The sequence below is a fragment of the Haemorhous mexicanus genome, chromosome 11, assembly GCF_027477595.1.
Source record: "Haemorhous mexicanus isolate bHaeMex1 chromosome 11, bHaeMex1.pri, whole genome shotgun sequence".
Taxonomy (NCBI): domain Eukaryota; kingdom Metazoa; phylum Chordata; class Aves; order Passeriformes; family Fringillidae; genus Haemorhous; species Haemorhous mexicanus.
Window position 1 is genome coordinate 23,830,151 of NC_082351.1, and position 18,234 is coordinate 23,848,384.

At 55.0% G+C, this 18,234-nt stretch overlaps 1 protein-coding gene across 1 annotated transcript in view; it reads right to left on the reverse strand.

Annotated features, from left to right (window-relative positions):
• Positions 1 to 11,719: 11,719 nt before the first annotated feature.
• Positions 11,720 to 18,234, reverse strand: part of SRGAP3 (SLIT-ROBO Rho GTPase activating protein 3) — a 70,748-nt gene continuing 64,233 nt past the window's right edge. The window contains exons 21-22 of the mRNA XM_059856878.1: positions 17,498 to 17,825; positions 11,720 to 16,380 (exon numbers count right to left, since the gene is read on the reverse strand). Coding sequence (XP_059712861.1) covers positions 15,964 to 16,380; positions 17,498 to 17,825 — 745 coding nt within the window. The 3' untranslated portion in view covers positions 11,720 to 15,963. The remainder of the gene's footprint in view (positions 16,381 to 17,497; positions 17,826 to 18,234) is intronic.

An 18,234-nucleotide genomic window follows, 5' to 3' on the forward strand; every position in this document is an offset into this window, starting at 1 on the left:
AGCCGTTTTTCAGAATACTCTCCAGAACAGCACTACCTCCCTCTGCTTACTTCGTCACAGGTGTGTTTTAAGCCCTTCATTTTTTGCAGCTGCTGCTGACTCAAACGTGCTCTTACCTGAAAACTCTGTGCCCCTGTGCCTGATTTTTCCTATAAGTTTTTTTGTAGAAGTGCAATTTCTATGCTCTTCCTCCTGATCTGGGCTAGTCAGATTTTTGAATCAAGCCCAGCAACCTCAACTGGCACTCAGTAACACTCATATATATATCTGTATAAAGGTGCTCCATGATCCCCATGATGGAGGAGGTCAGAATAAACCATCACAAAGGTCTCTGCTGGCCTTGGGCACTGTGAGTCTCTGAATTTATATGTTTGAATGGATCTGATTGCTGCCTGCCCCTTGCCAAAAGTGCTAGATTTTATAGAATTGTGTCATTGCCACTTAAGTGCCTGTTCTTTTCACCTTAAGGAATCCATTTCTGCTTTCTCTGTGAGCTGTGACCTAATTAATTAAACTCCTACAATTTTCTGTTCTCTTCGTTCCCTCATGCACAGGGCAGATCTTGGTTCACACATTCTGACAGGAGTTTATTGGATGGGAATGAACTCACGCAGGAATGGGCACAGAGAGTTCATGGGTTCATTTCTGCAGCAACACATTTACTTTTGTTTAAGTGGACTGATGAAGAGCAAAGGGCAGTGAATTTACAGCCAAGCACCATCCACAGAGACCGCTGCTGAATAAAACACAATTTAAACTATTTCCACGGTAAAAGCACCATATAAAAGAACCCTGGAAAATCTGTGCTCTCAGCTGAATCTGCACACTGCAGAAGCTGGAGAGCATCCACCTGCTCAGGTGCGTGGCAGAAGGATCCCTTTAGCCCGGGGTGTGTGAGCATTTCCCGTTGGGATGCAGAGCTGGGGGCTGAACCCATGGCAGAGCCACTGGGAGGCTCCTTCAGCCCCTCTTGGCCAGCAAACCCTCCCTGCTGGGCCAGCAAACCCTCCCTGCTCTGTGTTTCATTGGCACTCTGGGCCTCTGTGGAGCAGGAGTAAACTGCTTTATCTTGCTGAACGACCAACTTGTTATTATACACAGAACATCTCTCCTCCTTCCGAGCCCCTGAAATACCCATTTAAATTAAAATGCCAGGAGGTCCCAATTGCATTTTCAAACACTTGTTGCTCTGCTCTGTTAGCAGAGAAATGTATGGAAAAGCTTAGCAGGAGGTGGAGCAGCATGACACAAAGCAAATCTCCAAAAGCTACTGATTTTCACTTGTGTTGTTGAGACAAAATATTTAAGTGGGGTTTTATATAACTCCCATCTGGTTGTGCACAAGTTAACGTAAAGAGCATTTGTTCCCCTGTGGTGCTCAGGGCCTCGTGCAGAAATGTTTTTTCCTCTGTGCACCAACAAACAGCTCATCCTCAGCTGCCTTTAGTACATGGATCTTGAAACTAAAACCTAACACTCCACCAAGGTCTGCCTCGTGTGTCTGCGTGTCACTGGACTTTCTTCGTTATAGATGTACAAATGCACCACAGAAACAAGCCTCTGGACACCAGCGTGTAGATTGGCTGAAAAATCAGCAGAAGAACATATTGTACTTAAAAAGAAAATACCAAACCCCAAAACAGAGAACATTTTGAGCTAATTGTTTCTAAGTATTGTCGGAGATTCCTTAATATTTAAAGCAGTGGAAAATTTCTCATCATGTCATTCCCAACTGGAAAGGAGAAGAACCTGAAACCATGGGTAAAATTGTTCAGAAATATTTAACATTGACCTTGCTCTGCCCTTGTGTTAAAGTTGGCCACCATTTATTGATTTCTCCAGGACTAAATTTAGTCTGATGTTGAGACTTTTGGAATAAAGGTCCCACATCATCGTGGTTTAACCCAAGTCAGCACCCAAGCCTCACATAGCCACTCCCTCACTCCCCCACCAGTGGGACTGGGAAGAGAATCAGAAGGGCAAAAGTGAGAAAACTTGTGGGTTGAGATAAAGACAGTTTAATAGGTGAAGCAAAAGCCACACACAGAAGCAAAGTAAAGGAATTCATTCACCACCTTCCATGGGCAGTCAGGTGTTCAGCCACCCCCAGGACAGCAGGGCTTCATCTCATGCAGCAGTGACTTGGGAAGACAAACTCCAATGACCCCACCTTGTGGACTGAGCGTGATGTCCTGTGGTCTGGAACATCCCTTGGGTCAGCTGGGATCACCTTTCCTGGCTGTTTGCCCTCCCAGGCACTCCCAGCTTTCATTCATGCCATTGTGGCAGTACGAGGAGCAGGAAAGGCCTTGGTTCTGAGTGAGCCCTGCTCAGACAGGGCAAAAACATCTCTATTTATAATCACTGTGTTCAGCACCAATCCCAAGCACAGCCCCATACCAGCCACTGGGAAGAAGCCCAGGCAGAAGCAGGACAGGAGCAGCCAGAGGATGTCCTGGAGTGAAGTACCAGAGCAGCTCGAGGGGTGGGCTCAGCCCTGCAGGACCTGCTGGTGCTTGCCCTGCAATATTCCAAGACAGCAGACGGCAGGGGTGGCTCCAGCGCTGCTTTCCATTTCCTGTCTTTAGTTCTTGGCTAAAGCCCTGTGTTAGCCAGGGTCCCCCCAGCCCCTGCCGTTCCCTCGTGTGCAGCCAGCGATGCCGAGAGCCTCCGCCGCAGCCCCCAGCCACGGGCAGTGCTAACAGCCTTTCACTGCCCAAAGTGTTCCCAGCCCACATGCTGAAGAAAATTATCACCCCAGCAGGGCTTGGGCTGGCAGGTCCCTCAAACACAACTTCTGGTCATTTCACACAGAAATTACTTGAAAGCACAAAGGAAATCCTTTTTTCTTTTTTTGTTTTTTAGTCTACTGCAATGATTTTAGGCCAACATAAATCAGCCAAAAGCATCTTACTGTTTTACAGAGCAGCGTGGAAACTTCCATGAAAATGCTGTGAGAGTTAGCAGCCAAAGGAGCCAGGAAAAATATTTAAACTTTCTCCTGGAGTGCTTTAAGATGGACACGATGAGTAAAATCACTTTGGGCATGTCACAGTAAACCGATGCTGATTGAGTTGGGCCTGACCTGAGGGCAGGATGAAATGACAGGGGCTGCTGGACAGGCAGCCTGGGGAGAGGAGGCAGCAGGTGAACAGCAGAGCCCTGACCTGGGACAGGGACACGAAGTCAGAGAATGAGCCAGTGGCAAGTCGGCCTTTGCTGGTTTGGGCCTTCTGCCAACAGCAACAAGCAACACTTGTTGACATTTCGGAGACATTGTTTTGCACATCTAGATATCTCCCATTTGGACACTGATGCTGATCCAGTAAATGTTAGAAATATCATGAGTAATCTCACTAGCTCCAAACTGCTCCAGTATAAAAACTCCCACACTGATAATCCATGCACACTCAGACACAGTGATAGGTCTGTAATACCTTCCATTCTCTTCAATTGTCTCCCAGCAGGGTATTCCATTGCCAGCTTTGTGCCTTGGAGTCACTCTTTGGCTGTTTGGTTCTTAGCTTGGATGCATTTCCCTTCCCCACCATTCAAAATAAACCAAGGGGGGGGGGGGGGGGGGGGGGAAGGAATAAAAGAAAAAAAAAAAAGCTGAATTAAATTAATTCAGCTGCTTGCAAAAAAATGAGGATGCTGAGCATTTTGAGAGAGAGTACCAGCAAGAGCCCAGAAACAACATGCCAGCCCCAGGAAAGGCTAAGACCCTTCCTTCTCAGTGGGAGATGACTTCACTTTCCAGTGCCTGGTTTCTCCCAGTGATTCCCTGTGCAGTTATTCTGTGTGTAACTGCAGTGCTCTGTATCCCACCTGAGACCTGCCATGGAGGTCGCAGGCAGGGGCTGACAAGTAGGAAACAACAATTTGCATTCCCATGCAGACAAAGTGGGTAAATCAGGTGAAATCCAAAGGCAAGAGAGTCAACACATTCATAGAAGTGTTTCTTAGCTGACATTCCAGCTGTCCTGCACAGATTTAGCCTTTTTCAGCGAGGAGAGGGACTTGGGATTAGGAAAAGGACTTGGGAGCAGTTTGGATACAAATTGCTGCCAGTCCCTTGTGCCATATGTCTGCTGCTTTGCCCCCAAAATGCCCATTGTTGGCACGTCATTCCTTTGCTAAAACTGTTGGGGTTGTTCTGCTGCTGTATTTATCACTTCAGTGCTGCCTTCCCCTGTTCCTAAACATGAAGCAGTTCTCAGCCTTTGCAATGCAAGGGTAGCAGACCTCCCTCCACTCCATCTCTCTGCCAGGGTAAGACACTCCCCACACATGCCCCTGCTCCTGTGAAGGTTCATTTATCCTCTCTGAGAATTACTGGGAAGTGCAAGAGAGCCCCGGGAGCTCCTCATGGGGCTCTGGCCCCCCAGCACTTCCCAACTCTGATTTCATTAAGAACACAACTCTCACCAACAAGGCTGCCATGCTTTGCCATGGATTACACGTGTGCCCCAGACCTTGTGCCAGAGGTGCCTGAGGGCAGGGATCCCTCCCTCCAGCCCTGTCCCTGTGCACTAGCACACTCCAGCACTCCCAGCACCCTCTCCCCAAGAGGCTGATGAGTCCCAGGAGCCACTGGAGATGCATTTCCCTGGATCATGGGGCCTCAGCAGAGTCTGGCTGCTCCTCGTGCTGCTGTGTGTCACCTCCAGCTCAGCTCCCTCTGCATTTCACTGGTGAGCTGCTGCTCATCAAATCAGCCAGGGTAAAACACTCAGACCAAGAGAACTATGAAGAGGCAATTTCAGCTTCTGCTGAGCTTAGCCTATTTATGCCTGGATTTATGTGCCAGAATGAGACTAAACAGAGGGAGGAGGAACCATTTGTCACTAGAACACATGCAGAAAAAGCAGCTCCAGCCTGTCCACGGCACAGCAGCCTGCTCTAGTAGTGCAAAAACCACTGCTGATGATCTGGGGTGAGATGCGTGCTGGGATTGACGCCAGTGGTGAAAAACAAAACCTCTCGAGTGCTGGCAGCTGAAACACCAGGTAATTACTTAATTGACTCCATGATCTCCACCTTGGAGCAGCAGCCTGCAGCACTCAGGCTAAAAGCAGAAGCCCATTAGTAATTCTGGCAGCAGTTAATGTCCCAGACCATGGAAAGCAGAAACCCAGGGCATGGCTGGTGCAGTGTTTGACACCTGCATCCATCCATCTGCCAGGAGCACTCACCTCTGCTGGACCCAGCAGCTCCTCCTGCTCTCACCGGAGACACAGACCCAGAGTGGCCAGAACTGAGATCCAGGCAGGGAAATGACACCAAAATTCAAGACATATCAATAGAAATTCAGCACAGAAGTGAACTGGCCCCGTTCCCTGCTGGGTGGTACTGGGCAGACTGGCAGCCACAGGAGTCCCACTGGGATGTGGGAGCCTTGGGAGTGGCAGGGGGCACCAGAGCCACACAAGGTCTAAATTGGAATCAAGAGGCAAACAGGTGAGCAGAGTTACAAAGATGCTGCAGAGTACCACGGCCAGAATGGGGGAGCTCTGTGGGAATAAAGCCACGTTTGGGGCTACTTTGGCTGTTGGGTCTGTAAAACATTTCCTTGCATTCCCCTCAGACAGGCCAGCCCTCAGCAACACAATCACACACAAGGGATGCAGCCCCTGGCTGTCTCTTGCTGCCATCAGCCCTGTCCTGGGGAAGGCTCCAGCGCCCCAGTGCCAGCAGCCCTGCTCTGGAGGGCACAGCAGGGCCACCACAGGCTGCCACACTGGGCACACCCACAGCCCAGCACTCAGCCCATTCAGCTGTCAGCACTGTCCATCAATAACCTCAGCGTGAACACAGGGGATTGTCCAGTCAAGCTGACTTTGGCAGGAAAAAATCCACCCTGGCACCAGCTGGGCTGGGGACAATGTGTTTGGCCCTTGCTGTCAGCTCGTGGTAGCGGGGCCAGGAGCAGCTGGGTCCAAAGCCACAGGCAAGCAGCACAAGGGAAGGGGTGGCTGCACACAAGGCTTGTCCCCAAAAGCCCTATGAACAATGTATAACTTCTTACAGGAAACAATCATTTCTATCATTCCCATGGACTTCAGTTGCCACACCAGGGAGGAGGGAAGGCATTAGTCATGCACTAGCAGATGTTTTGACTTACGTAAGACTAATTTTTTTTCTTTCTTTCTTTTAAGAAAAAGGCTGCATCTCACCTTAGAGGCTTCTTGAGAGCCTCCTCACCCTCAGCCATTGCCACGGCCTCACAAGCTCAGCGCTGCCCTGCTCCGTGGCACAGCTCTGCCAGCTTCAGCACTGGCTCAGTCATTGCTAAATAGATTATTTTTATAAAAGCTGTCTTGAAGGGGGTAAAAAAAATGGATGCAGCAAGAGTTTAGAGACAGAAATCCAAGACAAGTTTCATCAGTTGTCAGCAGCAGCAGGTGGGGGGTAATGCAGCCAAGGGCAGTCATTTCTTGTCAGCTGAGACACATCCAGGAGGGAAACGAGCTCGTTAGCTTTGAGTGGGACAGGAGGGTTTGGGCTGGTGACCAGCACTGCTGGCAGCCCTTTCCTGGGCGAGTCACAGGAGCACAGGGCTCTGGCCAGGCTGCAGAAGCCCACCCAGCCCCATCCTCCCTGCACCAGCTCCCTGGGACAGCAGCCAAAGGAGCTGCACCACTCCCAGCCAAGCTCTTGCTCATCCGAAGCTCCCAGTGCCCCAGGCAGCTGCGCATCCTAATTAAGAAATTTATCTTCATTGGATAGAACCGGACATGCATGTCCAGAGATGAGCCTCATGCTGATGGGGCTCGGGTGGAATTAGGAGCTGTCAGAGGGTGCCTGGCCTTTGGATGCTGTCAGGAGGCTGTTATTAGATTTAAAGGCCTGGGATGAGCTTTGCTCCAGAGCTGAAGCTTCATTTCCAACACACAAACCTCCACTGATTTTGCAGCACCGAGGCCTCCAAGCCCAAATCTCTGGGAGATTCCTGGCGAGGGCAGAGACATCTCTGTGGAACAGAGCAAGACTGGTTTACCTGCAATGCTTATGCTGATCTGATGCACGAGATATTTAAAATCCAGCAAATTACACTTTTATCTCATGAAACACTTAAACCAAGATGTTTCAACAGCTGCTGCCTCCCACCCCACAAGCAAGGGAAGTGATCCCAAAGGGCAGCAGGAATGTGGTGCTGTTTTCCAGCTGAGCTGGGATCATAAAAAGGTTTCCAACTGCTCCACAGTATTTACAGAAGATGGATAATGCTGCAGTCTCTCAGGCCTGCTAAAGTCTGGTTTCCAGTGTTTCTATAGTGAGGCTGTAGGTGTATATTAAGTGGAAATAAAAAAGTTATCAAAAGTTGGGTAAATACTCCTATTTTCATAGTGTGCCTGCAGCCAGCTCAGGCACAGGACACAGCACAGCCTCCCCAGGGAGAGGGCTCACTCAGCCCTGCCTGCTGCAGGTCCTGCTGGAGCCTGAGGTGGGCAGGGGCTGGGGACAGCTCGGGGCACCAGGAACACTCCAGACACCCAGCACATCAGCACTTTGAATTATCAGGGGAAGGGCTCCACTCCAGGGACATGGGGACATTGGCTTGTGCCTGGCCCTGTGGAGCAGGGAGCCAAACATTCAAAATACTAAACTCAACTGAAACCAAGCTCAGAATGCACCAAAACCACAGCAGCACTGGCTGGTGCCAGCACTGTCCCTCCCACGGCTGATGAGCTATCTCTGGGCAGGGCCAGGGGAGCTGACAGCTGAAAAACACTTGGCCTGTTTCAAGAATCAGTCTCATCTGGCAAGTGTTTTCTCCTCTGCACAGGAAATCTGACATGTGCTCGCAGGGAATGCCTCCAAACCCACGCACATGCACACAGGAAAACCTCTGCCACGTGCCTGGGGCTGGGGTCACTCCTGCCTGGGGGCTGAGCTGTTGGGCAGCCCCAGACACCGAGGGTGCCACGGGCAGAGGGAATCAGGCAGGAGAAAGGGCCCTAAATGGCCCAGCAGGGCATGGTGCAGCCACAAGCAATGAGGGTGCAATAAATCTACAGCCTTAGCAATTAACATCCACCCTCCAGAGGCCAACACAACAGAGCATCTCTCAAATGTTCCCAAGAGCAGGGACCTCCAGGCAAGTCAGAGCTGCTGCCCAAAGAGATCTGCAGCCACATCTGAGATGAAAGAGCAGCAGGGGCTGCAAAATCCCTCTGAACTGGGGTGCTGGGGTGGCCCCAGACCATCCCACATGGCCCTGGCTCCCACTGGGAAGGAATGCTCCTCTCTGCACCCTGGGCTCCATGCTGGCTCCCTGCGTGGCCCAATGTGCACAGGTGCCATTGCCAGGGCAGAGCCATTGCCAGGGCAGAGCCAGGCCCAGGGCAGAGCCATTGCCAGGGCAGAGCCATTGCCAGGGCAGAGCCAGGCCCAGGGCAGAGCCAGGCCCAGGGCAGAGCCATTGCCAGGGCAGAGCCATTGCCTGGGCAGAGCCATTGCCAGGGCAGAGCCAGGCCTAGGGCAGAGCCAGGCCAAGGGCAGAGCCAGGCCCAGGGCAGAGCCAGGCCCAGGGCAGAGCCATTGCCAGGGCAGAGCCATTGCCAGGGCAGAGCCATTGCCAGGGCAGAGCCAGGCCCAGGGCAGAGCCATTGCCTGGGCAGAGCCAGGCCCAGGGCAGAGCCAGGCCCAGGGCAGAGCCATTGTCAGGGCAGAGCCAGGCCCAGGGCAGAGCCATTGCCAGGGCAGAGCCATTGCCAGGGCAGAGCCATTGCCTGGGCAGAGCCAGGCCAAGGGCAGAGCCATTGCCAGGGCAGAGCCATTGCCAGGGCAGAGCCATTGCCAGGGCAGAGCCATTGCCAGGGCAGAGCCATTGCCAGGGCAGAGCCAGGCCCAGGGCAGAGCCATTGCCAGGGCAGAGCCATTGCCAGGGCAGAGCCAGGCCCAGGGCAGAGCCATTGACAGGGCAGAGCCATTGACAGGGCAGAGCCAGGCCCAGGGCAGAGCCAGGCCCAGGGCAGAGCCAGGCCCAGGGCAGAGCCAGGCCCAGGGCAGAGCCGGGCCCAGGGCAGAGCCATTGCCAGGGCAGAGCCATTGCCTGGGCAGAGCCATTGCCAGGGCAGAGCCAGGCCCAGGGCAGAGCCGGGCCCAGGGCAGAGCCATTGCCAGGGCAGAGCCATGCCCAGGGCAGAGCCATTGCCAGGGCAGAGCCAGGCCCAGGGCAGAGCCATTGCCAGGGCAGAGCCGGGCCCAGGGCAGAGCCAGGCCCAGGGCAGAGCCATTGCCAGGGCAGAGCCATTGCCAGGGCAGAGCCATTGCCAGGGCAAAGCCAGGCCCAGGGCAGAGCCATTGTCAGGGCAGAGCCAGGCCCAGGGCAGAGCCAGGCCCAGGGCAGAGCCAGGCCTAGGGCAGTTGGACTCAGAGGCTGCAGGAGGGACAGGGCAGCCATGCACAGCCCCTGCCATGAGCTCACCCACAGAACACAGCTCTGTTTTAGTTTTAAACATCAATGGAAAATCCTCACCTCATTCACTAAAAGCACTTTAATGTCTTTGCACATGAAAAAAAATTACTAAAATGTATTAGCAATTTGGATTATTTGATTCAGTCAGCAGGATTGAGAGCACTTGTTTCACTCTGAGTCCAGGTTTAGAGCACTAATCACTAAGTTCTGCATCATTTCCTTTACATTTCATTTCTATGCCATTTTTTCATTCATTAGCTATGAGTGTGACAGGTGCCAGCGTGCCCTTAGGCGCCCCTGGGAGCACCCAGAGCGAGTGGCTCTTGGATCCATCCATACTGAGCTGCCGGAGCAATCCAAGTTAAAGGCCAGTCACTCCCTTGGCAGTCAGCTACCGCAGAGATGACTGGAGGAGGCTGAGCTCCTTTCATCACCTCGGAGGGTTCCGGTGTTCAGAGAGGTGCTGCTGAGGCAGACCAAGGCACTGTCACCCTCCCGCCCTGCTCCAGCCCCTGGGCAGCACTCCCAGAGCTAACAGCAAGGGCCCTGCTGTTTCTCCTCACCAGCGGAGAGCAGGGCTAGCTGGGGCAGCAGCTGCCACCCAGCCCTCGCTCTCTGCGTCTGCATTCAAGCAGTTTTTAACTGGAGCATTCCCTGCCCTCATCCCCTGGAGCGGGACGGGAGGAGCCGGTCCCTGCTCAGTCTGGGGTCCGTGCCACCAGCCGGGCTCTGCCTTGTGCCCCGTGCCAGCAGCATCCCGCGGTGCCAGGCACGCCGCTGAGCCACAGGCTGCCCGTGCTCACACTCCCCAGCCAAAAGGAATTCCTGACTTCAGCAGGAAACAGCACACGCGGCAGAGCGCAGCAGCGTGGAAAGGTAATCAAATGCAAATGCTGCACGCGGCCCACAGAAATTAATAAATACATCCAATTTATTGTTCACACTTGGAGTTAATGATTATCACACCTCACCTGGGGAACTGGATCCTCTGGAGAGTCAGGTATTAATTTCAGTTCAACCAGTCAGTGGCAGCCCGTGCGGCACTTTTGCCCGAAGGAAAAGGAAAAGGAAAAGGAAAAGGAAAAGGAAAAGGAAAAGGAAAAGGAAAAGGAAAAGGAAAAGGAAAAGGAAAAGGAAAAGGAAAAGGAAAAGGAAAAGGAAAAGGCCCGGTTCCCCCTCCTCGCGCGGGGCGCTCGGCCCGGCCGGGCGCGGGGCGCTGCTGCCCTCTGCTGGCGGCGGGCGGACACCGCGGGCACACCGCGGGACGAGCGGGGCACCGAGCACACCTGGCGCCCACCTGGCGCACACCTTGCACGCCTGTCGCACACCTGGCGCACACCTTGCACGCCTGTCGCACACCTGTCGCACACCTGGCGCACACCTTGCACGCCTGTCACACACCTGCCACACACCTGGCGCACACCTTGCACGCCTGTCACACACCTGCCACACACCTGGCGCACACCTTGCACGCCTGTCACACACCTGCCACACACCTGGCGCACACCTTGCACGCCTGTCACACAGCCCGCAGAGGCCTCACAAGTGTCGCACACAGCTGGCACCCTCCTGGGCCTGGCCAAACCCCGCTCCTCCACACGCATCCGCTGCCCAGGGACCTGCCGGAGCCACCCCCGGGCTCTCCCCCGGCGGTGCCCAGGATGCTCCCGCGGTGGGTACCGGGCCGTGTCAGAACCGGACCCTGCTGCTGCCAGCTGCTCTCGGTGCTGAGGAGAGGGTGGTGACCAGGACGGGCATGACAGCCCAGAGCCCATCCTGCACTCACCTCCCCTGAGGCTGAGCCCATTAACCATATTTAAGGAGGGGTAATTAAGGACGGGGTGAGGCAGGTCCAGCCCCACCTGCAGCTTGCCCAGCCCTGCCCGTGGCCCACGCAGACCCCGGCTCGAGCATCACCAGCAGTGTCTGCAGCCGCGAGGATGGATGATGGATGATGGATGGAATCGGGGAGGTCTCTGCCTCTCCACGCCGCCAAGATGGAAGGGAAGTGAAGCCACGACCCAGCAGCAAAAAAAAAAACCAAAACAATGGGAAGAGACAACCCAGCCTGAAGAGTCCAGCGCAGTTCCTCACAGCCTGGGTGTGAAGGGCTCTGGAGCTATTTGTTTAGAATGTGAGTTTTTTTATCCCCTCAGCACCCATGAACAGCACCCAGAGCCCAGCTGCAGGGGCAGGAGACTGTGTCAGGGCAGGGCAGGATGCTGTGGGGGGTAGGAGGGTGTGGGGAGGAAGCACAGGCAAGAGGCAGCAAATCTTCTGAAACCACAGACAACGTTTTTGAGAAAAGTTAAGCAGTTTATTCAACAGGATGAGTCCACACCCAACCAGTGGCTTCATCTACATGGCATCACCAGCACACACGAGGACCCACTCAGACACTCTAGCTGACGGCATCTCACCATACGTTACAGAGACAACACCAGAGGAGGAAGAGGAGGGGGAGGATGGCCGGTACAGCGGGCAGCAGCCGGCGTTTCGCACGGCCCCCCGGCACAACCAACCCCGTCCCCTGCAGACCTCGCAGCCCAGCCACGCAAAGCAAATCAGACTCGGGACATCTACCGCCGCCCCGCGAGAACCACAACACTGCTAGTTAAATAACACACCTGGGACACAAAAACCACCTACCAGGGACTTCAGCCTAAGGAACAAAGTGCAGTCACGGCCACCCCGGGCCCGCGCTCAGGTGTGAGGGTCTGTCCAGGGCAGGGTGGGGTGCCACGGCGCTCCCCTCATGGCGGGGACATGGCTGGGATGGATGGGGCACGGCCATGGTGCCACCATGCTCCCCTCACGGCAGGGCCATGGTGCCACCATGCTCCCCTCGTGGCAGGGCCACGGCTGGGATGGGTGGCAGGGCCATGGTGCCACCATGCTCCCCTCACGGCAGGGCCACGGCTGGGATGGGTGGCAGGGCCATGGTGACACCATGCTCCCCTCACGGCAGGGCCACAGCTGGGATGGGTGGCAGGGCCATGGTGCCACCATGCTCCCCTCACGGCAGGGCCATGGCTGGGATGGGTGGCAGGGCGGCAGTGCCACCGTGCTCCCCTCACGGCCGGGCCACAGCTGGGATGGGTGGCAGGGCCATGGTAACACCATGCTCCCCTCACGGCAGGGCCACGGCTGGGATGGGTGGCAGGGTGGCAGTGACACCATGCTCCCCTCACGGCAGGGCCACGGCTGGGATGGGTGGCAGGGCCATGGTGACACCGTGCTCCCCTCACGGCAGGGCCACGGCTGGGATGGGTGGCAGGGCGGCAGTGACACCATGCTCCCCTCATGGCAGGGCCACGGCTGGGATGGATGGCAGGGCGGCAGTGACACCGTGCTCCCCTCACGGCAGGGCCATGGCTGGGATGGGTGGGGCAGGGCCATGGTGACACCATGCTCCCCTCATGGCAGGGCCACGGCTGGGATGGGTGGCAGGGCCATGGTGACACCGTGCTCCCCTCACGGCAGGGCCACGGCTGGGATGGGTGGGGCAGGGCCATGGTGACACCGTGCTCCCCTCACGGCAGGGCCACGGCCAGGGCCGGGAGGGCTGGGCCGGACGGGGCAGGGCCGCGGGAGCCGGGCCCAGAGCTCGCTCTGCACAGCAGACACAGCTGCCCTGAGCAGCCGCCCTCCGCGGCCCGGGGCACAGCTCGGCCGGGGCTGCCACAGCGAAGCTCTGTGAACTCTGAAGCCCACACACAGTCTGTGCCCTCAGGGAGGTACCGAGGATCAGAGTCAGTCACTCACAAACCATGAGCGAGTTGCAGTTACGATGCTCCTACAACGTATGTGGTTCAATTTTGTGCCAAGTTCGCTTACAGAAAAATACATTTCTTCCCTTAAATTTACAGTAGTTAAAACTACGCTTGGAATACCATATTACAAAGGGGGAGTTTATTCTCCAGCAAAAAGTCTTGGTTCCCTTTTCATTAAACAGAAAAATGGAAGGACTTTAAAAGCAATCACCCCCAGCACAACACAACTGCCCAGACGAACCCATGTGTGCACAGCCCCCAGGCCTGAACTCCAACCGTTTGTTTTGGTGCTCAAAAAGGCACTTAAGAAAACAATTGTATTAAAAACCCACAACAAAACAAAACAAAGAAAAATGAAAGGCAATAATTTAATAGAAAGACACTGGAATTTGTACCGTATGGTCAAAAGTAAGGGAGGAAATAAAACCCCTAATGAAGATGGGTTTGCTCTCAAGTCATCTCAGAAAGCATACAAAAAACAGAAAACTGGCAAAGTGAATGTTCTCCAGGAACTAAATGGAAACAAAAGTAATAATTACTGGCAATGGATACACAGCACTCGTGCCAAATGAGTCCTTCCCTCCCCAGCACAGGTCCCTGACCAGCCCAGCCTGGCTGAACATCTGCAGCTGCTGCACCAGGCGGGCAGTGGCCAGGGGCTGTGCCAGGCGAGGGGCATGATGGAGAAATAAACACCAAGGTGAACCAAACGCCAAGGACGTTCACAGACACGCACACACACCGTCTGCCCTGCCAGCGTGACAGGGAGGGACACGGGCAGAGCTGCTCCCCACGGGCTCTGCCAGGGGTGCCGGCGGCTTCGCTTCCCTTCGGGATTACTAGTATTATTACTGGGTTTATTTTTACATTGAGCTACCTACTAAGTGCAAAGATTTGTTGAGTGGCATCGGCTTTATCTAATTTTAGCCTATTTTTGTACAGTTTACAGGTTAACAGTTACCGTCGAGCAGTTAAGCAAGTACAGCGATATTTACAGGGCTGGCAGAGCGGGGCGGGAGGGGACACGTGTGACGGGCAGGGGACAGGCACCAGCCGGTCCCAGGGCCTGCCATGTCAGCTGTGCACAGGGGTGCAGCTGTGGAGGGGCAGAGATGGGTGCAGCTGTGAAAGCACAGGTACAGAGGCACAGGTGTGGATGTACAGGCAGTCTTGCACACGTGGGAGCTCCCCAGCCGAGGAGACACGAGCCACTGCAGGACTGACGGGTTCTGCCAGCCTGGTCAGTGCCTCCACTGCACTTCCTTCTGGAAGTCAGGCTGCTTCTCCTGCAGAGCTGGGGTCCGCAGCAGTGCTGGAGAGATGAGGAAGATGAAGGGGGGACAAAGCAAAGCCCCAGGCAGGGTAAATGGCCGCTGGGTGAGTCAGGAGGGCTTGCAGGCGTCTCTGCCCAGGCACAGAGCAACAGGATCAGAGAGAGCAGGGAGGAAGATGAATGTTAGGAGACATGAGCACATGACCATGGGGAAGTGCCAAATCAAACCATGGGGTATTGCATGGAAATCTGTACAAGGAAAAGCTGCAGGAGAAGCACGGAGCATCTCAGATTCAGTGCTTACAGAGGAGTCTGGATTATCACACAGGACCATGCAATCCCCAGCCTTCTGCATATTTTTTCTCTGGGTAAAACAAAATGTAGATTCTTTTGCATAAACTCAGACTGTTGTATTGTATGGTACAGTACAGAAAGTGCAAAGTATCACCCATCAGATCAGTTTTGCATCTGATGTGGTCAAACACGGCTCATGCTTCTCATGCAGGACAACCACTCTGACCTGAGACCCCTCCTCGCTGCTCAGGCCTGACTCTCAAGAGACCACTGGGTTGGGTTTTGATTAAAAAAAAAAAAAAAAAGAAAAAGGAAAAGCACGTGGGGAAAGGGAGATGAAGAATCTCCAAACTCTGTAAGTTACTCCATGCTTTACCACAGGTTTGGTCACTAGTCCTTGCTCACTCTGAGAACTTGCAGAGAAGCAGTGTTCCACAGTCCCAGTGCAGCACAGTGTCCTCCTCCTGCACGAGGGTGATGGCACACACCTCACTCTGTCCCACTCGTGACACTCACTTCATTCCATTCCCATCCATGGCACACACCCTGCTTTGTCCCTGCTGCCAGGGCATCACGGGCACATGAAGATATCCCAGGATTCAGGACTGGAAAGACTCCAGCTGGCCAGTCACACATGGTCATGTATGGAATTCCAGCTCTTCTCCACAGCCCAGCAGTGAACAGACCCCACTGCATTCCCATCCCTTTTTTTTTTTCCAATGCCAAGAGGTACAGAAAATAAATTCCAGGATGGCCTTGTATTGCTTGACGCACAGCTGCTGCAGTGTAGGCTTCCAGGTGCACACAGCCAGCCTTGGAAACCCAGACCAACCCACTGTCTCAAGGGAGGACATTTCAGAGCCAGTTTCTGAGGTAAATCTACTGTTTCAAAGTCACTGAATTCTGTACACTTTGTTTTTAATATATACTTCTACACTGAGTGTGATCTCCAGTGCCAACACGCAGACCTGCCGTCTCCTCCTGCTGTAGGACTGCAAGCTCGGGAAGTGTTTCTGCATGGATGGGGTATGTGCACACCTATGTACATACACACACACGTATGTACAGCACCAGGCCCAGGCCCCACACGCGTTTCCTTCCACAGAGGCTCCCCGGCAGGGCTCTGACCCCTGCCCACCAGTGAGGCTCCTCTCCGCCCCGCTCCCAGCGTCCGGGCGCCGCAGTCCCCGTGCCCCGGCCTACATGGTGCCCGATTTATCTGCCGAGCTGCTGGGGAAGAGCTTCTCGGTGGGGGTGACGGCGGGGCTGCCCACGCCCGAGCTGCTGCTGCTGCTGGAGCGGTGCTGCACCACGGGCCGCACCGGCCGCATGGGCGGCGGCCGCAGCTGCGCCCCGGCCAGCCGGGCCGACAGCGCCGGCTTGAAGGTGGTCATCATCTCGGTGGTGGAGCTGCTGCTGCGCCGCATGGCCGCCTCGGGGTCCCGGATCAGGATGGTGTGCAGCGGGCTGGCCGGCTCCGAGTTGGCGGCGCCCAGCGGGGGGTTCTTCATGGGCTCCAGCGTGTCCAGCACCACGTCGGGCGCCTGCTTGGCCGTGTTCTGCCTCTCCAGCTCCCGCAGCTCGTTCAGCGCCGTGCTCATGGTCTTCTCGATGTCCTGGAATGCCAGAGCCACATCAGCGCTGTGCCACGGCACCGCCTGCTCTCCTGCACTCCACCCCGTTACCCTGGCATGAGTGTCTGCAGAGGGGGTCTCTGATCTAAGAGCTCCCAGGGAAAACAGGAGCTTTGGGAGAAGGCGTGAAGCCCAAACTGGCTGCACTAAGGTGCCCTGTGCTCCCCAGCTCAGCAGGAGCCTGGTCACCAGCTCCAAAGAGCATGAATCCTGAGCACCAGGAGTGATGGGTGAACACCAGCCTGCCCGCACAGCTCCTCCACAGCACTGAGGCTGGCTTTTCCTCACAAGAGAGGCCCTCCAGCCTCCACTGGATGTATGGGGAGTCTGCTGCCCCATGCCCACAGGACAATGGCACGCAGCAGGGACAGACACAGGGATGTTTATGGAGTGAGTGGCACAACAGCAGCTCGCCATGGATATATGAGAGGCAGCAACAAGGCCTGAGGCAGCCAAGGAGACATTGACTCCAGCCCCTCAGTGCCCACCCACCTCCAGGCTCCACAGTCTGTCCACAGGGATCCCCCAGAAGGTGAATCCAGTTCAACCAGAAGTGCCCATGCACAGGGAACTAGCTACTGCCTATGGCTACAGTGCTGGGGTCTCCTGTACGAATGGAGAGGCCCTAGTTCGCCTTTGCTTAAATCCACATTAACTTAATTAAGGTCAATCAGCAAGACCATTGGAGAAGCAATTTAAGGCACCAGAGTCAATTGCTTGAAAAGTCACTCTAGTTAATGCTGTCCTGTTGTAGCCAAGTCCTTAATTTTATAACACCTACAAAATGCTCAGTGAGCCTCAGGTAACATTCAAAGGATCAGCTGAAGGGAAATAACTATCAAGTTAGCTCAAATTCATTCTATTAAGCTCCTAAGATGATGAGTGAAAATACTCTCCCAGAGAAGCCTCGGGACTCCCAAGCCCAGCAGCCCCGCAAGATTCAAGGTGAAAATTATCATCTGGGTGAGCATCTTTTCCAAGAACAACCCAACAGAGCTGGGTGTGCAGCACCACTGTAACCATGTCTGAGGTGAAGGGGCTCCAGGCATGCCCCAGGGAGCTCCCCTGCAGCCTCCTGGTCCCCTCCCAGCCCTCTTACCTCAGCAAGAGCTTCTGCTTCCAGGGATTTCTGATCTCCAAGGCTGCTGTGCCGGGTGGACCCACAGGTGGATCTCAGAGGGTGGCTGTCAGCCAGGGCCTTCCTGTCTGGGAAATTGATGCTGCCCGCGCTGCCGAACGTGGCCATCCTGCGCTTCTCGGGGCTCTCGATCCTGCCCCTGTTGAGGGGGATCTTGTGGGGGCTGCTGGGGCAGGCTGCTGCTCGGGGAGGGGTGTCTATGCCAGGGCCCATCCCTCGGGGCGGGCTGTGGGTGTCCCCCCCGCTGCGGCGCCGGGGGATGGCTGCACCATCAGACCTCAGTCTCACCCTGCAAAGAGTCCAGCACGGCACAGGTCAGCGTCTGTCAGCCCCACCACAGCTGGCCACGTGCTGCAAGGCAACCGCTCAGCCCTGAGCTCAGCTCAGACCAAATTCGAGCCTTCCAGCTTCAGAAGACTCGGGCAAGAGGGAAAACACATATTTTAGCCAGTACCAAGAAAGAGACAGCACCAAATCATAAGAGTAGTTTGGGTTGGAAGGGACCTCAAAGGACATCTTGTTTTGACCCCCTGCCATGGGCAGGGACACCTGCCACAGGCAGGGACACCTGCCACTATCCCAGGTTGCTCAGGGCCCTTGTACCCTCTGTAAATGTTAAACCCCCATTAGCAGTGCACATAAAATCCCCTCCAAGCCCCTATTACCTTGCACAGCTTACTAGAGCTTTCCCTCCCATC